This window comes from Anabas testudineus, chromosome 4 (genome assembly GCF_900324465.2).
Source record: "Anabas testudineus chromosome 4, fAnaTes1.2, whole genome shotgun sequence".
NCBI classification, from domain to species: Eukaryota; Metazoa; Chordata; class Actinopteri; order Anabantiformes; family Anabantidae; genus Anabas; species Anabas testudineus.
In genome coordinates this window covers 17,664,366-17,685,921 of record NC_046613.1, presented here as the reverse complement: position 1 = coordinate 17,685,921, position 21,556 = coordinate 17,664,366, and the positions used below count along the sequence as shown (strand labels likewise).

Here is a 21,556-nt window from a genome sequence, read left to right as displayed (position 1 = left end):
TCACAAGTTCATGAAGGATCAAAGTGTACTGATGAAATGCTCTTTTTCACGATTATATCATTTTAGAACACAGTGTTTGACATATGGGAGATACCAGCATTAAACCTTGGATGTGCTCAGTACACACTTTCTGTACATACAGTATACACACTCGTGCATCAGGTTCTGTTTCCCCAAATGGCCACAACTTTTTTTTGTTTCATCTCCAATAGTACAAAACATACAAATCCTAAATGTCAAACAACCAGCTCATATGAAAAGGTAAAACACCCCGTGGCACCCATTAAGTTGTTTATCCTGCGCACAAATGGCTGAATGACATGTTTTTATTCCCTGTGTGAAAAAAATGCAATAGGTTTGTTTGTGGGGGTGTGTTGTTTCATTTACTGATGCGATGGTCGAGGTAGGGAGTGTGTGTTTTAAAATCATATTGGATGCTGAAATACTGTGCAGTGGTTTGTAGGTGAAGATTAGATTCAGGTTAAGGCAGATCTTCACTTCAGCTTGTGTGAAAGCCACATACAAATGTTAGAGAATCCTTTTAGCGATTTGATTATCTGCAGTTGCAGAACAAACCAAACAACTGATGAGCAAAAATGAGGGCGAGACAAAAAGAGATCAAGAGGTAGTAACAGCAGAGAAAAGGATTTGCATGCAGACAACATATTTCCAGTTCAGTTGTACCTAAAGTATAGTAACAAAAGTAAGAGACTTGCCATGTTGGATGTCGTACATGTAGAATTGTTGTGCAAGAGCACCATGTATTGAACACACAGTTTTCTTTTAGTGAATTGTGAGCTGAACTGTATCTGGTTGCAACTTGTTGTTAACACGCCGGGTGACTGTGACTAACAAAGGCTTTGCTTTCTTCGTGAGCATGTGAGGCCTTCTGGGACTGTACAGAGCGTAGGTCAGTCACATTTCAAAAGCACTCACAGCTGAATGGTCTATATTGGTCACAGAACTTCTGAAATGCTGTCAGAAACCCTATGAGACTGTACAAACGAGACTGCTTTGAGCTAAATGCTAATGTCAGAAACTAAGAAACTTACAAGGACAATACTACATGCTGACAGTTCTTACGTGACTGAGTGTGTTAATATGCTAAATTTGCACTGACGATAATGTCGTTAAATGAATAAATGTCATTAAAAGTGTGCATTATTTCAGGTGTTTAATCATAAACCAAAGTCCTGATCTCCATGTGGTGTTAGGGAAAGTAAAGCAGGATTAATCCTCTCTGTACTTTAACATTACTTAATAACTAAGCTATTTTACTCTAGTTCCAAATGATGGACCACTTGGACCCACCAGTCGTTCAGTATTAAAAGCAAATGGCTTATACTTTATATAGGTTGTTCTTTTACACAGACCTCAATAATCAAACAAGAAGAAATCAGTCATAGAAGAGGCATAAAGGCTATTTTTACACCCTTAGTGATGAAAAAAAATCACACCACAAACAAATGCTGCGCTGCTACAGCCTAGTGTAAGTAATAACTGTACTATTGTATCGGTGTTATGTTACACGTTCATCTTCTCCGAGCTGTGATGAGCCATTACTCAGTCACTCTACTTGAGCACTGACACAGTTGAGGTCTGAGGTCTGGTTCCAACTGTGTCCTGTCACACTGTGCTGAAAATATGACAGGCACTTTAGGAGAAAGCGTGAGTCATGAGCATTCATACAGCACAGTCCTCTTGATTAATGGAGACACATGTGACCGCCAGCTCACTGGTTTTTAGTAGGACAGGCCTGCTGAGAAACCACCATCCCATCTAATCACACACCAGCCTTACAGCCTCCATCTCATTCTCACTTTCTGTGTTTGGCTTGGTGGGAGACCTGCCAGGTGATAACACAGCCAGCTGCTTCCTCTCTTTGCTGTTGATTGGGTGGGGAGGGAAAAAGTGTTGTTCAGCTTAACAAAAAGAAAATCATGTTGAGGAAAACCAGAAGTGTGCTGCTGTTAATGAAGTTATAATGTGCTGCTATGAGGTGAAAATATCACACCTCTAAAATGTCACTTTGCAGTGAAAATATCAGATCAGTGTGTGTGTGTGTGTGTGTGCGTGAGAAACAGTAATTTGCTTATAATACAGAGAAAACTAGCTGTGGTTCGATAGTAATAATATTACTGACTCCAGTGTTTTGTTTTGACACAAACCTTCAGTCAGTGACGATAAAACAAAGTTAAAGGTCTTTCTGCGCCACAGTAACCAGGTTAAATGGACTGCACTGAGCTGCCATGAAAACCACAACCTCTGCACGATGACGGTAAATTAGTTGCCACATCTGGATGAGCATGTTCACGTGTGTTAGCTCAACACCAGCAGTGTATTTATGTGCAGTTAAGTAACAGGGTTACAGGTGGTTTTCTCTAGAGAGCTCGTCTTTCAAAATGTCTCCGAAAAGAAAACGGGTTTCTCTAAATAGGGCATTGGAGTTGATTCACTTGATTTCACCAGCGAGACCTCTTCTCCTGTGTAGTTGTTTCTAATTAGCGTGGATGTGAGCATGTGTAAAAAGCCAAAGTGTTTGGACCAGGAAAACAGAGTTGTGATATCTGATTGGATGGATGAACAGAAAGTTTTGTTTTTGTATTTAAGAACACAAAAATGTTGCCCCTAGAAATATAAATAAGTACATTTCCAGTATCTACTAAACCCAGCCACATTCCTGTTGTGAGGAAAAGCACTGTGTACACAACACATATACACACGCACACACACAAACTAATGCTTTTAAAATCAGGTTGGGGTAGGGGAGAAACGTGATTACTGACCGCCTGCATGTACTCGATGGTTTGCACGACCTGTTTTGTCTGAATAACCGGGTTTCTTGAGCGCCGGTGAATGCAGCGATATTCTGTATAGGAAGTAAATCCTGTGTGAGTGTGAGTACAGTGTGTACAAAACCTAATATCTAGTGCAGACAGTTACCTTATATGAATTTGTGTGTTTTGATAAAATGCCTTAGTGCTTTAAAGACAAACTCTTTATTGATGTCCATTCATTTGGGGTTAGTAATGTGCATATAAAAGGGATTCCAGCATATAGATGTGTACTAACCTGCTATAGACAGCTAATCAGCCCAAATCAACCTAGGGACTCTGCAGACACTGACACTATTCAAAATTAGATTAAATGTATGTGAAATCCCAGTGGTCAGACGTTAGGACAGGCCTGTCAGTTAGGTTTGGTTTTTGATGCTTGATGGCACCAGTCAGGGAAATGAGATTTGCTTTTAGACCTCTAGGATAGCAAATCAATATCCATCAGTTCTCAGCATCAGGTAAGGAGTCTGTGAACTCTGCTGATGCACAAATTACATCAAGCTCTGAGCCGCCGGGATGTCGGCAAAAACGGTGGTGAGAAGTCATGGTTATGTACCGTTTACTCACACGCGCACGCAGGCAGACTCGCACACTCCGCTTGCCTTATTGTTGTTTGTCAACCAGACAAAGCGGCTGTCTCGCTGCCTGTCGTCTTGTCGTCTTTCACTGCTGTTATCTATTACACTGCATCAGCGGATATTACATAGATGCGCAAGAACAACACAGCAATTTAATGGTCTGGGAAAAAGACAAACAAACCACTTACTTAGAGTCATGTGTGAAAAGTGTTTGTGCTTCGACTGCAGTACCCTCAGGACCAATTGAGCAGATGCCACTTGTCCCTGAACTAATACATGTTGTGATTAGCTATTGATCAACTTTATTTATTTGTTCAGCGTTTTAGAATTGAGACAGCAAACTAATTGCACCATTTAGTTTGTTACAGCAGGATTATTGAATTATATTTATGCACAATAAGCTGTGCTCATGTGTTGCAAACATATTACATGGTAATTGTAACTGATTAGATCATAGCTCACGATTTTTGTGGGACATTGAAGTCTCATCTTGAAAGAGCTTTGAGTAATTTGTGTTACGTTGACTTAATTCCAATGATAGAGAGCACAGTGTCCTTAGCGGGTACACTCTGCACCCCTGTGAAATGAAAGACATCTACAATATGATGCTATACAGTATTTTGTAAAACTGTACTAAAGGATGGTCAAGAAGCAGAGGAGGAAAAAGGCTGTTGAGTCCCAGTGCAGCTAAATTTATTTTAGTTTGTGTTGTTTCTAATGTGATATGCGGTAAACAAAGTGACCATTAATTTCAACAAGCATATCTTAATAGATCTTAATAAAAACTGAGGATTAGAATATTTCTGAAGCTGCACATGAAAACAACATCTAGCCAATTTATGCATTGATAACAGGTTTTGATTGTCATGTTCTTCCCCCCTCCTTCTCGGGCCGCAGGGCCGTAGGGACTCTCTTCCGGTCCACCATGTGGTGCGGCGGCGGTTCTCTGGCCCCGTGGTGCTGCCTCCCCTGTGGAGGAGACACTCCTGCCAGGAGAATCAATATGACGGCCGAAGGATGTCTGCGTTACCTGGCCTGCCTCTGCACCGACTGGAAGAGCTGTACAGCCAAGCACTGGCCAGCCACGACGAGCACCGGTCAGTGACATACAAAGTTCAGAGAGCTTCAGTGTTAAATGCCGTTATGTGAGATTTTCTGTGCATCATGCATTGGAATGAATACTGTGTGCTGTCTTTGCTGTTGTGACTGCCTGCTGTCTGTGGGAAAGTGGACCCAAAGGACCCATATTTTTTTATTATTTTTGTTTGCTGAGACTTTAATAGCTTCACGGATCATAAGTTATCACAGGTTACAGAGTGGAGGTGTTACTGCCTGTTCCCTGTTCACCTCAGGGCTGAGTATGAATAATAAATTACTTGATGATTCTGTCTGTAGCTTGCTGGGGGCTGTATATAATCAGGACTCTTAATGCTGTGTTTTGATGGAGTATTATTAATGTGTACATGAACGTGTGTTGGGTTGGAAAGTGAGAGGCAGATGGCTTGGCCTCTCTATTATTGCTATGATATTGGTTATTAAAGTACATCTTGGGTGATCAGCTCACAAGCGAACAGCCGAGACACATCACTGTTAACACCTGTCCACGCAGCATATGTGCGTCTCCAAGGTGTCCAGGAGACCACCAGCAGATTTCATTAGTGCTGCATCATTTCAAGGTCAAAGGCTACACACAATTATTACATCAGTCTATTGACAGAGAAGCACCAGAGGTAGCTAAAATGATGTGCCCATATTTATGCACACATACATACTATGGCACTTCTTTCATTGTTATTTTGTTTTGAGCGTCGGTGCACCGTGCACTTGTGATCTGATTGTCAAAGAGACATGTCTAAAGAACTGAAAACCTGCTTTCTACATTACATCTCTGTTTTCTGAATTGCGTAGACAGAGGTATTTATGCTGTATCGGATCCAGAGATTTACCACTCCCACATCATACAGTATGACAGTGCTGCCAATTATTGTAAAGGTTTATCTTTACAGAATCATTCTGGTTTAAATCCTGCCTATTAAGATTCACATGGCATATTAGTTCCAGAAAAGGGCAGTTGTTTCCTTGCTCTAATTCATCTTGGGAGTTGTTGTTGTGGTGTGGATGACTTTGATTGTGAGCTGCTGTTGGCTTGTGTCACCAAGGTAAATGATGTCTTCAGCTCAACACTGACACATTGATCAGTGTTCTTTCTTTCTGCACCTTTGTTTCTTTGCCTCTTTCTTTCTCTCTCTCTAAGTTCAGCAGCTGAAGTCACCTCAGCTCATTAGCTCTGAGTCTCTTTCTTGTATATTTGGTTCTGTGGAGGCGAAACTATAGAATCTCTGTCTGAACACCTTAAGCTTTCTGAATGACAGTGAAGGCAACATTTCTGCACCTAGATACACACACACACACTGGAGAAAGGTGAAATGTGGTTGTCGTTTAAGGTGATAATGAAAGTCTTATTCCCTTTAAAAATGCCTGACAATTGCAGCAACAGGTAGAGGCCTGTCATGCAAAGGTCATAGGTGTGTTTATGTCTGTGTTTCTCTCCCTAAGTAGTGTCTACATTACAGCAGCTTCTTCTTTATTTCTATACAAAACTGGACAATTTTTATCCTTAAAATTTAGAAGCATTGTATATGTGTCTGCTATCCAGACATTAATGATGGAGGGGTGCACACTATAACATAATAACTTTTTTTTTTTTTTTTGAATGAAAACCCTTTTCGGATAAACAGCTTGTTAGCTAACGATATCACCCAGATATTTCCTGCAGGCTGATAAACACAAGTCAGGTTGGAGACATCCACTAATTTGTTGCTTTCGTGTGAAGGCAGTAATTTTCTTTGGAAAATATATGTGAATATTTGGCATGCAGCCATGGGCAGATTATCCTACTAAAACAGCAAGGACATTGATTGAAAGAGGCTCTGTTTTTATTTGGTTTGTGTCTCGTGGTCATTTTGCAGAGGCGGAAAACGTTCGCAGATCATTTGCTAAAGTAAAAGTAGCAAAGGCACAGTGTAGAAATACTTCATGAAATACTTCATGAAAGTTATTTTATTTACCTGGTTTTAATGATCATACATTATGTTTTGAATGTAATAATTGCTTTTGAATTTCACACAGTGGATCACTGAGGTCTTATTATAATACTGGATTTTGTATTCTTAAACAGCATTTATCTTTTACCACTTTTATTTGACATCTGTTCTTACTAATTTTTTGTGGTCTTCTAATTATTATTACGTTTTTCCTTATTTCGACTCTTTGTGATTGTTTTTCATCTCTGTATTAGTCTTAGTTCTCTAGCAGTCATATAGAACTTTGGACCATTCCTTCGCACTAAACTGCTTCTGCTCGGCCATATTCTTAGGGCATCAGGTGTGAACAGCTATCTTCATGTCATTCTGCTGCATCTCTATTGGGTTTAGGTCCGGGGTTCGACTGGGTTACCTGTTGTCCTGCTGCATCTCCCAGCTTCTGCTGAGCTTCAGCTTGCAGCCACTCTGACGTTATTCTGTAAGATAAGATCTTGATAAACTTGAGAATGAATTTCTGGCAAAGCAGCCCCAAATCATGATGCTCCCTCCACCATGCTACTGTTAGGACGATGTTCCTGAGGTGAAAGTTTATCTTTATATGCCATACATAGTGCTGGGTATTTTCAAAACATTTCACCACAGCTGAAGTTTCTCAAAGAGCACTTTGACACTTCACAGTGCTGCTGGGAAAATGTTATGTCGACTCAGTGAACCACTGTAATATTGAATCAGTTGTAACAATATACACTGAATAAAAAAGGAACAGGAATCAACAAAACTACCCCAACTTCCTTATTTTGTCTGGTTCAGAGGAAACAATTTGTATAATAAACAAGAACCAACTATTATGTTTTACATGTAAGTGACAGTTTACGAATTGATTATTCAGCTAATGTTTCTTTACTGTGTCATGATAGAAGAAAAACAACAGAGTCTGCAGATAATCTGTGCAGATTTAGAAACAGGTGGAGAAACGAGGAAAAGCAGCACAGAGAAAGGTGAAGGTGGAGAGAGCGAGATGAAGAGGAGGTAGAGTAATAAAGGAGAGATAAAGTAATGCAAACAGAGCAGAAAGGGTGAAGAGAGGGAGGGAAGTGACGAGAGAAGGAGGAGAGAGAGAGAGAGAGAGAGAGAGAGAGAGAGAGAGGTGGTATCGACTGAGAGGCAGAGACTGGTTTCAGCACTCCGGTTCGTGGACAGCAGCAGCACCATGTCGCTCTCTGCGCGTTAAAGATCCCTCCTCACACTTTACAGCCTGCTCTCCACCGCTTCACTTCAGAACTCGGTTTAACAAATAATAATAATAATAATAATAATAATAATAATAATAATAATAATAATAATAATCAAGAAAACAACTAAAGCAGAAAATGGAGTGTGCAACACTGAGCAGAGAAGGAGCAGGGCTCGCCAAGCCGCCCAAACATCTGTGGCGGCAGCCCCGGACCCACATACGGATCAAACAGCGCTTCAACTCGGACACCGAGCGCTACCTGTGCCGCAACCGGACCCTGGAGAAGCTGCGCCCCGGGCTGAAGAAACCCCGCATGTCCTGGCCCTCCTCGCTGAAACGGTAACTTCTTTACCCTCCGAAGTGTCTAAACCCAACACGGCTTTAATCGGCTTCATTTTCACCCTGAGAGACGTTTGTAAAGCTTCAGGTACATGGAGAAAGAAACTTAACATTTTTCTATGTGATTATTATGAAAAGGGGGTTAATTAATTCATTTGATGATATAGCTAGGAGGAGAGACGATATATACAGTACCCAAAGCCTGTTTAATTAAAGTCCGCAGGGTTATTTCACCATGAGTCGGTGCAGTCCTTCCCCATATGCTCCGTTCAGGTGCCACTAACTCCCAAAACACGGAAGAGAAGTGAGCAATAATGAACTGTGGATGTTATTTCCACATTTACAACATCTGTGCTGCCTATGATGATGCATCAAAAAAGTTCAACTTCCTCCGTGCTGCTTGCCTCAAAAACCTCAGACCACTGTGACATAAATAGATGATGAATGTCAGGGGTGGTAAAGCAGTGTTTTTGATTTTTAGATAAAGCTACAAAAACACCTCATGCAAGGCTCCTCTAAACGCCATAGAATTTAGATTATTAAATGTCAGCTGAGTTTGAAAATAAAATGTATTAACACACACTAGAAGATCTTAAAGCCGTCCAGGAATAACCAAGTCATGACTATAAGCTGAGTGTGAATGGAACCAAATAGGTTAAATAAACACATTGAATATACTGTAGATACTCCTCGTCTGTTTTCAGGAGCCGTATTGCCTCCTCTAGCAAATTGTAGATTCACTGTTCCTTTTTAGTTAAGACACATTTACCTTTACAGGCTTTGATTAGCGATTGTCTGCACATTTCTGTTGGTCAACCTGCAAAAACTGTTACTGGTGTCTGAGCAGCCTTTGATTTCCGGGGACTTATTGGAGCTTGTCATCTTAGTCAGTTTGTCCACGCTCCAATTAGCCCTCGGCACATATTGAAAAGCATTCACATCATGGTTTATGGCTGTTGAGGAAATTGTGCTTAAATTACACACAGTAACCTGCGTCCTCGGGGATGCAGGTTATTATTGTGTGTGTGGCAGAAGACTTAATGAGAGATTAGGTAAATGTTTCATCTTCACACTATTTCCGACCTGTTACACAGCTCTGTTCAACTCAGTGGGTGGAGGGAAGTGCTAACTCTGCCACTGTTGATGTCTTTTGACTGTGCATTCTTTGATAACATAGAATTATTTAATGCTGTTTCCTATTATTTCAGGTTCAGGAGACATGGTATTGCACAGTAATTCATTCTCCTAATAGCTGAAATTAATCAGACTCTCAGTGCGTAAAAAACAAAGAAGGCTGCAATTTTAATCATGGTACCAGCAGGTGTTTTGTATTTAAAAGCCCATGAAATAACACTCGATCGCGATTGAGTGGGTGTCTCCTGCTAGGGCTGCCTACCTTTTCTTCAGGCTGAGCCTTATGCTGTACACTTTGCACTCTGAGGGATGGTGGAGGAGATGAGAGTGATGCTTTAGCTAACACTGAACTGCTCTGTAAACCTCATCAGTCGGGTTGAGGAGGGGTTCTGATTTCTTCAAATTGTCATTCCTCATTTGTTCATACCCGAACGCTGCCAGTGAGCGATTGATGGTCGCTGGTTGTGTTTAAAAGGGACACAAAAAGGAGAATGCAAAAAAAAAAATCACGTATTATTGCATAATGAAAGCTACCTTTATATTACATAATGTTTAAACCCTGTTTAAGTCTTTCTTCTGTTGCCTCTCATTGCATTTTCAACAAACAAAACAAACAAATAATTGCAGAGAAAAGACAGTAAACCCTCTTCAGCAGAGTTGAATAGGCATGAAAACCGATGTCAGTTCAGCTCGGCTCCTGTGACACCTCTCGCTGTCAACTAGCGACGCTGTGGCTTGTCTCACCTCAAAGCGTTTCACACACAAACCGAAGTGCTGTTTTCGTCCCCTGATAGAGCACCGAGTAGATAATCACCAAAAACTTGTGTTAACTGTGGCAACAACATGTCTCAAGCTGTATTTGGCCTGTGACACTGGGGTTCGAATCCTGGCCTCCAGTACGGGTCCTTAGGCAAGACCTCCTTACGTTTTGCCGCCTAAGTTGCCCTGAACTTTGTAAGTCGTTTTTGATAAAAATATCTGCCAAGTGATTAAATGTAAATGTAAGCTATAGTAAATATACACAGTCTATGTGTAAGTTGACCAGCTGCAGTTAATCTGACTGGTGTAAACAACTCAGGTGATTCAGGCTTTATTTTTAGCCTTTTGGTTTCATTGTACAGCTCATACACAGTGACATGGATATCTTTGATTGTCATCAGCCCCCAACAGTTTTACCTGCAGTTGAATGGTGGCCAGATCGTTTTTTATGCTTTAAATGTCCAGAGAGTTTCAGATCATTTTCTACAAATCCAGAAAAAAAATTGACCATTAAGGTCTGAACTGTAAGTTCAGCCTAAACCCACTTTATTTCTTGTGATGATGTGATAAGGAAGAAGAAAATTCAGTAAAGATTCATTGGAAAACATTGAAAATTCAATCTGACAGTTCTCACCACGGCCACATTAATCGGATATGTATCAGACTTCATGGATAAAATGCATGAAATCAATGCACAACCTGTCAGGGAAAAAGGGAGAATCTGACAGTGAGTGATGCAGTATGTGTGTGTCTGTGTGTGTGAGAACAAATTCTGACAAGAAATACAAATTGATGATTTGAGAGTTGAATGGGAATAAAAAAAAAGAAAACGCTGCTGTGTTACCTCGGCTGCCAGAACAAGGCTTCCCTTCACCCTGTCAGTTGCAGTTTGGGTGAAGGTGCAGTTATTTGTTGATGCTATCGAGAGTTCTCGGTGTGAATGCCGTCTGTGGCGGCGGCCTAACAATGAATGATGACGGTGGAAATGCAAACAGGTTGAGCTGTAGGTAGAAGAAAGAGCAGTGAGTCAGCCAGCTACTGTATATAGCCGCCAATGACAACACCACTGGCACTGCTGAATATATCGTTCCTTTTGTCCCAGATTGCCTCTGATTGTGTCTCATTCCAGATGACTCAGATCACTATTAAATATAAATCAGCCCGAGCACAGGTGGGTTGAAATTTTATGTAGGATAGCGAAAGCATGTTTGTTTTAAATCATCTTTATTTTTAAAATAAAGTTACTTAAGTGCTTAATTTTTACATTGCAACTTGCCCACAGCTCCAGCTTCTTCTACTAGTTCTTATACATTAGTCTGCAATAAATTAAACTGAAGTGATAAACTAAGGGTTATACCCCAGAGAGCACGGCCGCTGCCTACACCTGAAATAAATATAAATAAATATTCTATTGTCCTGTTACTGTGTGACTTTCATCAGACTCTAATAAATGAGCTGTTTATTATGACAGAAACATTAAACATTTGATGGTGCCAGCTTCTCATAAGGGAGAATTGTATATTTTCTTTGTCATTTAGGGGAATAAACTGAAAACTCTGTGTCTTATGACCGACAACAAAAGGAAAGCAACCAAAATAATCAGTACATTAATTGGTAATGGAGAATAATGGACAATATCATTGTCATCGAGCCACATTTGCCATTTATATTGGTTCTAAACAATTGTAATTCAATTTAGAAATATATTAAATATCTCCTACAATAGATATTGCTGTAATTCTGTCTGGTGTTGTGATGTCATACATCTCACCGTCGTGTACTGCAGCATGTTTTCCTTCTGCTCAGATACATGCAAACACATCTGCACTTTTAATAATGTCAAAGTTCAGACTCAGATTTCTTTCTTAGTGCAATGGAGATTCCTGAATGCTAATTTCCACTTATATGCATGTTAACAATATGAACCTTGGCTCTCTGACAGTCTTATAAATGTCACCGAATGCGCTGGCAAGGCCAACAGGGCAGATGCACTCTACAAAGTGAATTGTTGTTCAGGCGTGAGGATGGGCTGGATGCTGCTCTCCAGGCTGAATTACAATAAATTAACAAGAAGAGGCTCACTGCCTCGCTCAAGGACACTCTGCTAACACGTTACTCTTACAATCTAGGTATGTACAGGGAATCAATCGGAGGCCTTTTTTGCTGTTAGGGCTTTGGTGTGTTCATGCATTTCAAGTAACATCACTGCTCGGTCATCAATACTGCGAAATGAGACCAGTGGTCAATTTGAAGCTGGAACGACCTGCTGTATCCGGATGGTGAATCATTACACCTGTTGGTATTTTTGCTGTGTTTTTGAGTTCTAGTAGTTTCAATATTGTTTTTCCACTTCAATCAAAATCAAAATTCAAGTGGTTCTTTAGCATATGACTCATGCCTCAAAAATATTCTAACAAGCTACCTTACAAAGTTAATCACTGCAGCTTTTTCTGACCCAGGACTTTATTTCTGTTTTTAGTTATATTCATTCTTTTTATGTCTTTAATCAAATCCCTAGTGGAGAAATCAGTGCAGTGGGATTTATAGAACTAAAAATATAAAGACTTAATAGATTGCTGGCTTTCTTCTGCTTAATTTTGTGTTAATCTCTCTAGATTAGATGTAGATTTCTCAATTAAAACACTCTACAGTGCTCTGCCGGGCTTAATGATTTTGAGTCCAAGCAGTCAGGTGTTCTCTCTGAGGGACCTGAAGAAGAGTTGTGGTTGTTAAAGGTGAAGATAAGCACATCAAGCGGCTTCGACATTGATTTATTATCATTGCAGTTTATTGGAAGCTGGGAGAGGAAGCACGAAGCAGCCGGCACCTCTCCTCAAGGCAAACACAATCACAGCGGTCCAGGGAGACACTGTTCAGTCTCTGAGTTTGTTTTCATCAGGGTTGTTAGCCAGCAACAATTAGTCAGGACACCAGAGACCGCTTTCAGACAAATGACAGATCGAAGACAAGCTAAAAAAAAACTTAAATGTAAAGTGTTTCAAATGTGTATTCAAAACTAATCTGAGGCTCAGCAGCATGTTTTAATCAAATAGATATCTTTAAAAGTCTTTTTAGTAAAAGAAAAATCATCTTTCTGTTTCCCACATTAAGTAGTAATGAAAAGAATGGAGATTTTGTACTAAGAAGGTGCATCTGAATACCCTCTGCCAGCCTTCGTTTTCAAAGCATGAGAGGACAGTGGACTTGTCATCATGTGTGACTGCATCGAGTAGCATTAAATGAAGAGTTTGTTTTAAATAGCTTTATTTTGGAGATTAAACTGAGTTAACGTAGACATACTTGAATAAGTGTGAAGCTGCCCTTTAATTAATATGCGTAGATTAGGAAAGTAGTTATGAAAACTGCCATCATACTAAATGCCAACGTTAATTATTAATTAATAAATGCAGAATGTTTTTTAGCTCTTTAATAGCATCAAGTTATGGTTGGTTCAGTTTATAACCTATGGGTTAAAATGAAAGTCACCAGTCCTCTGAATCATCAGGTCCAGGTTTCAGGACTACTGCACTAGAAGAAAAACACTGAAGAAGATATCATATTGCAATAACATTGCAAATGTGATTTACTTAAAAGGTTCCTGCCTTAAGAGGTCAGGTTTTACCCCGTTTTGTATTTGGTCATGAAAATGTAACAGGCCATTAAGTTCCTTCAGACTGACTCGTGATGTGGAATAAATGTAATTTATCCTCTTGAGAACAGAGCACACCACAGACTTCAGCCCGATTTGTCTTGGCTGACGACGGAGCAGCACAATCAAAATGTAAATCAGATGAGGTCACTGAAAACCACTCGGTTGTTTGTTTGCTGACATCTAAGAGTACTCTGATATGACTGATGAAATTCAGAAAACCCTTTTTTGTTTTGTTTTTTAGCCACCACATCTTTATTTATTTTCTACTGTTATTCTAGGTATAAAAGTCACAAAAACCTTGTTTACAGCAGCACCACTAATCAAAAGTGATGCTTTTCCCATGATTCAATTGTTCAATGTATTCATGTGATGTGAGCAGGTTCCCCTGTGAAAGTAGGCAATTATTTCACAAACAGTAATAATAGATAATAATAGTAGATAAAATCTTTTTTTTTAAAAACTTGTTGTCAACTTGTTTACCATTATGCTTCTAGCTGCATTAAATTGAATTAAGTTAAGTAAATTAAGTTTACTTTTATTATTATATTATTTAGTGATGTTTACGCTAATCATATTATTGTACTTATGAGTCATTACTGTGCATCTAGTTTGAGACGAGATGCAAAAAACAGCTGTTTTACTGTTAATGAAAAGGTTTTTAAGAATAGTTCATTTTGAGAAATATGCTGCTTCATTTTCTTTTCCAGAGTGAAATGAGAACATAGATATTAATGTCATGTCTGTGTGTTGAGCTGGTGTCAGGAAGCAATAAAATAAACACAGAAACAGAAGGAATCTGCTGACCTGAACCTATCTAATCTTAAAGAAAACAAGTCAAACAGCATCTCTACAGCTCGACCAATCAGCATATTGAAGCAAACTTTAAGTCGTACAGATAGTATGTGCTTTACTGTTGTCATTTATTGACAAGCAGCCAGGTAGAGAGCTGATGCACAGTGGGTCCACCAGGCAGCCAGCAGAGATGTAAAACAGCTCTAGTGGATGAAGGAGAAACTGTCGTCAACAAACAGATAAACTTGCATCGATTTTCCCCAAACTTTTCTCCATTCACATTCACAAATGATTTCACGTATCCATCCATTCGAAAAATGGCTGCTGTCTTCTTGCTCTCAGTGCGTTTGCCTTCGGCTGGTGGTGAGACTCATGCCGAGTTGACAGTGTTTACTCATTTCCCAGGCAGGCCAGTTGCCGGTGGCAGAAACAGGTCAGACGTTTCTTGGAAACTGCTGTCGGTGCCTGCTTGATAAACCTGTTTGTTGATTTTATTCAGGATGTGATTTTAAATGGTCCCCTGATGCCCTTTAAAGCTTTCAGACAATCCACTTGTCACCGTTTTCTTTCCTAAAAATAAAAAAATCTGATGTAGCTTTGATATAAATCATTATTCATCCACAGATACTGAGCACAGACGTTCACTCTAGATTTTCACTAATCATTTTTGATGCAAAGAGAGGAAACCTTTTTGATTAATAGCATTTTGAAAGCTGCATAGTGAGGAAATAAGTTATACATATTTTGTTCTATTAAATTGTATGTCATAGCACTGTACAACAGATTGCTTCCTTATAGTTTTATTCTCATTGCCTGCTTTAATTTAATGCATAAGAACAGTATTTACGGGCAACTGTGACTCAGATCAGTTAGATCTTTATGGAAGAACACAGATCCATTTATTTTTCTGTTTGTAGCAGTAGCCTCATTACTTTTCCTTAGATGAGTTTACGTGTTGCACGGATAATGGCTCAATAATGGCGTGACCTGACAGAAGCGTGCTCTTAGGAATGAAAACCCGCGTTGTGGATCAGTTTATCGTGTCACATTAAAACACAATCAATGCAGCATCTCCACGGCAGTGTCAGAACTTCTTTTTCCTTCTGTCACCGAGCTAAACAGCTTCTACTATGTGTTCTTTGATGTTGACCTATATACACTTGTGTATTGTTTTGTTAGCCGAACCGTCTTACCGCAGCATACCGTGGACGAAAACTGCACGGAGCAGCTTTTAGAAGTGAAATACGTCATGTAAATAGTGTCGAAAAAAATAGCTACTGTACATACAGCCCACAGTGGAATTCTTCCCACTCTGCCAGTAATAATTGATTATGAATGCCAGATAAACAGGAAATGAAAAATATTAATGAGTCAACAGACACTATGTGTGATATGAAAACCCTCTTTTATCTCTCCAATGGCATCCCACTCACAGGAGAGGAACTGGGCTGGTTTTCACATTCGATCTTACCCACACAACAACGTCGCTCCTCGCGCTCTCTGACCCACTTTGTACTCAAGGAATTATTTATTTATTTATATATAATTGTTTGTTAAGAATATTCCTGTCTTGGCCCCATTTCCTTGAAACTCAGAGTTGAACCGCACTGTGGCATCAACTGCCTCTAAATCAAAAACATGCGTCTAGGGATTATAGAGGACGAAGAAGGATAATTCCACTGTTTAAATCTCGCCTGCAGTAGTGACGTTAGTTAGTCCAAAGGCAACGTTTGGTAAGAAATGTAAACGTCGCTTGAGTAATAGACACCTCAAATAAAGGGAACTGAGCTCATTACTTTGGGAAGTTCTAAAGGTTGTTTTTTTCCCTATATCTGGAGAAGAGTGGGTTTTGGGGTGACGCATCATATATTTCTGAGTAGCAAGCAATCACCAGAGCAAATAGGGTTCCCGATCCATCTGGCAGAAACACAGCGATAGGTTGATGATTCAGCACTGCCGCAGATGAGTAAAGCACTTGTTGTCTATGTGTATAGATAGCCACTGATTTAGGTACAACAGACAGAAACGAATGCTGTGGCTCTCGATAAACCTCGATGAATTACTAAACAGTACACTCACTTGTATCTCTGCCCTTGCACTGATCGCACTCTTGTCAAAGGCTGGAGCACGACTCAGATTTCATCTATTTTGCTGTTGCTTAAAGTGGTGAGATAGAAAGAAAATTACACTTACGCCTTAATATTTTTATCTTGAGAGCTTTCAGACAGCACACACCTGTGTGCTATGCTCTATGCTTGGCAGTTTCTTAAGTCTCCAGTAAGAGGAAGATACCAGCTACCAGACACTGAAAACATGATGCCAACACTAGTTCAGAAAGGTCATCCTGTCTAGCAGGTGAAATTTAATTTAATTGGTTAAACCAAGAGACAGACCTGCATAATAAAAACACATGAGTTGTCCTTTAGGTGTGTACTGTATGTTACATTATCCTGGCCCAGACACACTGAACACCACTGCCAGCAGGACTGAGATATTTGCTTCTAAAACCTTTTAAGTGATCCTCATACTTCTAACCAATCAAATAATTTCATCCTGATTAGTATATTTGGAGATTTTGTCATTTATTTTAATTTCAAAACAAGAATTAACTGAAGCAATAAGCAGCAGAAATGGAAAAGGAAGGACTGTGCAGAATAGTCCTTCGAGTCTCATGATGTTGCTAAAGTTGCTTAAGTTGGTCAATCAGTTAAAACCTGTATTCGATTAGTACAAAGACAGCATATCAAATGTTAAAACTGAGAAATTCTCTACAAAAATTTCATTCAATTACATTTTCAAATGATTCAGCATTAGTGCCTTTACAGATGTTCTGTGGACTAATGCACCCCCATACCGTCATAGATGCTGGCTTTTAAACTAATCCCTGATCATGAGTTGGATGGTCCCTCTTCTCTTCTCGCCCCGAGGATGCTGTGTCCTTGAATTCCAACATGAATTTCAAATTTTCCACTTCAGAATAGCTTTTCACTTCACCTCAGTCCATTTTAATGGAGCTCAAGCCCACATTCACGAAGTCCTTACGTCTGAGACTCAGTCTCTTCGGGATGCTCTTTTTATGCACAAACATGGGATTAACCTGTTGCTCATTAACCTAATTAGTTGTAAAATGTTCCACCAGGTGTTTATTTTGTCTTTTGTTGTCTTTTTTTGTTTTTTGTCTTTACTAATGGCATCACATTTAAAATCCATAAAACAATCAAGTCGGTGGAGATTCTGAACTTCCTACTTGTAAGGTCGAAAGATTTTGATTTAACAACATATGTTTCTTTGTTATATATATATTTCTTTTTAAATATAGGTTATAAATTATTTGCATATCACTGCATTCTGTTCTGCAGAATCACTATAATTGTGACTTTAAAAGATGCAATTGTTAGAAACAAATTTCATTCTTGTTTCTCGTGATGGTAGCAGCTATCACCATCTACTATTTTGGACTAAGCCTATTATTAGAATCAGAATCAGATCCAAGATGGCAGCCACAGCTCTCCGCTCTTCAGGACCCTCTACTTTTTTGATGTTTTTAGTGTTTTTGTTTTATTTTATGCAGCCACTCACGGCTTATTTATCATTTGCTGGGTTCTTCATATACAGTGGACAGAAGACTTTACAAAGATTAGCATAAAAAGAGCAATTAGACTATATTATGCTCACTGACAAACATCACTGATTTATTTAAATACAGCTAATGTGGAAATACTTGTCACTTCACCTGCTGATTGCTTAAAGGTAACACCTTGGTCACGTTCTCCCCTTCCTGTGTCGCCCTCCTCGCCACCTCACACAGAAACAATAAATCTGTAATATCTGTAATTGCTTTACTTTGACCGGTAATATGAGAACCAGGGACGACAGATCCGTTTGTGGAGCAAATAGTAGGCAGTAAGCATAATGACCCTGATTCATCACATGGATGCAGATCTGCTGTGTTGTGTTGAGTCAAGGGGAATCTCGCTGCCGATTACTCAGGCACGAGCAGAGAATGGGATTTATATTTCTGTTGAAGCAGGAAGGGCTGGCCATTTTGTGAGGCATCACTGCAAAAAGTCGCCTCTCTGTCTCTGTCATAACATCATGTTAATTATAATCGTTATATAATTTATTTGTTTGTTAACTGAGAAACATTAGTTTAATTGTTTGGAGCAAATTACATCATCGTGGCAACAATCAATAGGCTCCACCGTCCTTCTTGTTGTCTTGTAAAAGTAATTTGATTTAAGAAATCAAAGATTAGAAGAGCTACAAATGTCAAGTAACATTTAAATGTATGCTGTAGTTTATGTTGTTATGAGCAAAGGGACAATAACTTTTTGTTACTCATTAAATGACTTGAAGCAAAGTTTTAAAAAACTTGATGTAGCAGCTCTATGTTACACAATATACAACCCCAATCTGTGCCGTATTCACTCCACAGTAGCTTTGCGATGTTTGTTTTGCACTAACAGCAATCAAATTGACGCCTCAAGAGAATGTTATAATTTGATTAAAGTAATAATTTGTGTTTTCATTTATTCATAACAGAATTAAAGCTGCATTAGGCAAAGTTTCTATGTTAAAACACACCCACCTAAACAGCCTAAATCACAAACTGCCGAGAGAAAGTTTGGCTATGTCCCCTGGCTAAGATGCTGTTGAAGAAACCTCATTAACTTCTGGTCTGACGTATAGGGGCCACTGGGAAATCTCCTATACACACAGAATAAGACTATGAAACTTAAAAGCAAAATGCAGATTCGCTTTTATTAACTGAAGCCGTTGTTAACTTGGAGCACAAACACATATACAGTGCGATACAATAACCACAAAACAACCTGACCCGTGTATAAAATATGTTTGACAAGCAGGATTATTGCACAGTATCATTGTGATCCTGCTGTAAGTCACTCATGCCATGAGCTGATTATTATCAGGCGGCGTTTGTCATTAGAAAAGCATGTGATCTTTTCAGGGCCCCTCATTAGACGTCAAGCAGCAGTGAATCCCTGTGAATATTCATGCCGCTCTAATGCTTATATTCTCTGGACAGGAGTGGCCATTTTACACTTACGTTTTAAATTTATTCATTTGGCAGACGCTTTTATCCAAAGCGACTTACAAGGTACAAGGCAAAGGCACAGTAATCGTAAGGAGGTTTTGCATAAGGACCCCTGCTGGAGGTAGGCCACAGCTGAGATTTGAACCCTGGTCTCCTACATGATTGCTTGCTAACCTCCAAATGTCTTTTTCCCCTCCAGCTGCAGGCTCTGCCATCACTGGGTTCCTCCTCCCACTGTAATGATATTAAAGAAAACCACATTTCAGTCTCATCACAGGCTGTAATTTTTACAACAAGTTTAAATGAATATTTCAGACAAACAGTACTTTCAAGTAAATTTTTCATGACCTTACAGGCGACGTCTTTGACGCACTTTAATCTTCACCAAACTCATCAGCAGCCACTCGAGCGTCAGAGTCTCCACGATTTAAAACAAAATGTGTATGACTGCAGATTCTAACTCTTCAGGTAGTGGATGTTTGTGTCTCCTGGGATTTTTCAGCATTACACCTCTGACACTTTTTCTTTTATTTGTATTTCATGGTTTTCAGGTGCCACACACACACACACACACACACACACACACACACACACACACACACACACACACACACACACACACACACACGACTGTATTCCCCACAACAAACCAACACTGAGCCATGAGAAAGGAAAACACAAATCTTAACTCCCGAGATCTCTGTTTCAGTAACAGCCTCAGAAACACTGGACGCGTTCCACTTGGCCGTGCCAGCATGCAGCATGTTACAGTGGTAAAATCAGGGAAAACTGGAGTGCCACAGCTGGCAGGTTAAATATATGGCTGAATATCTATCGCACGATGAGCTAACAGTGGCAGGTGGTGTGGTAGAAGCTGTGGTTATGCTTCTTGTTAAAGATGAGCTGTACAGCGTAAAGCTTGGAAATGTTAAATATCAGGTCAGGCATCAGCTGCTGGAAACTTAAAAATCACGCTTCTCTTACTGAATAGTTGTTGATTGCACTTCCGTTCCAGGAAATGTGCTTGGTTATCTGGTCTTTATATTATAATTTTGGGAAAACTTTCTAATAAGGAATAGTACTCTTCTTCAGGCATCACCTATGGTGCATTTAATTATAACTGGCAGTAGCAACTTACCAAACACATAATAACATATTATCATCTTGTAGTGATGCAGTTTAATCTGCAAAATGTCTATTTTTATTTATAAGGTCTTAATTTTTATTAGACATGGCTAAATAAACAGGTCGTTAATGTGCTGGTCAGAATTAAGTGGACTTTCTGTGTAAGACCTTCAAATAAAAATATTTACATTTAGTGTGCATCATACATACTAAACATTCACACCTAAACTAACTGTGATGGTGGAGCTACAGCACTTACTATTGCTTAACTCTTACAGCATATGCCTGGACTTACATGCTAAAAAACTTTAATAGTGTTACAGTAAGTGTGGAAGATTGCCTTGATAAACAATAATCAAAAGTTTATTGATTGATTGTGACAAAATTACAAAAATTCTAGCAACTAATTGGCAGCTCATTCAGTAATGAAAATATCTGTAGCCCTACTTTTGGCTCAGATAGTTCCTTGCTGTAGGAATCCTCATTAAACTTCTTTTAGCTGTAAGCTACAGGCCTCATTTGAAACATTTAAATTGATATTTGGAAAATTGACGTGTGTTGACGAGCACAGACAAGACAATCATCCATTTGTTTACCACTGTTTATTGTTTATATTCATGAAATTTTGTTTTCTTGCTGCAAACCACAGGTTCAAAGGCATGCACCTTTATGACACAAAAAGACATATTGCCAGGAGGGTTTTACATCTTAGTAAGGGTTGAATGATTATCTCCACCGGAGCTATGATCTTTTTCCTTTCTTTTTTTTTAATCCAACCTTTCCAGAAAAAACATTATTTATCAGTAATGTCATTCGAGTTTTAGTATTGAAGACATAGAAAGAAGCCTTTCAACATTTTTCTGAAATCACCCCTCGTCTTTATCTAAATGCAACAGTGGAAAGTGGTTCAGGGGTTTAAAATGGTGACGTGAGGACAGAGACATCACTTTGATATGTTTTCTGCGGGGGAACCATTCTTCAATCGTAGGTAATTTAATTCGGTTGA

At 39.3% G+C, this 21,556-nt stretch overlaps 1 protein-coding gene across 4 annotated transcripts in view; it reads left to right on the top strand.

Annotated features, from left to right (window-relative positions):
- pde4cb (phosphodiesterase 4C, cAMP-specific b) overlaps nucleotides 1-21,556 on the top strand; it is an 82,619-nt gene that overhangs the window by 8,674 nt on the left and 52,389 nt on the right. For 2 of the 4 annotated variants that reach the window (XM_026345095.1, XM_026345092.1), the window contains exon 3: nucleotides 4,313-4,512. In XM_026345095.1, the coding sequence (XP_026200880.1) occupies nucleotides 4,313-4,512 (200 nt within the window). Of the gene's footprint in view, nucleotides 1-4,312; nucleotides 4,513-7,820; nucleotides 8,033-21,556 lie in introns of those variants that run through there. The other 2 variants (XM_026345097.1, XM_026345093.1) reach the window with 1 other exon arrangement.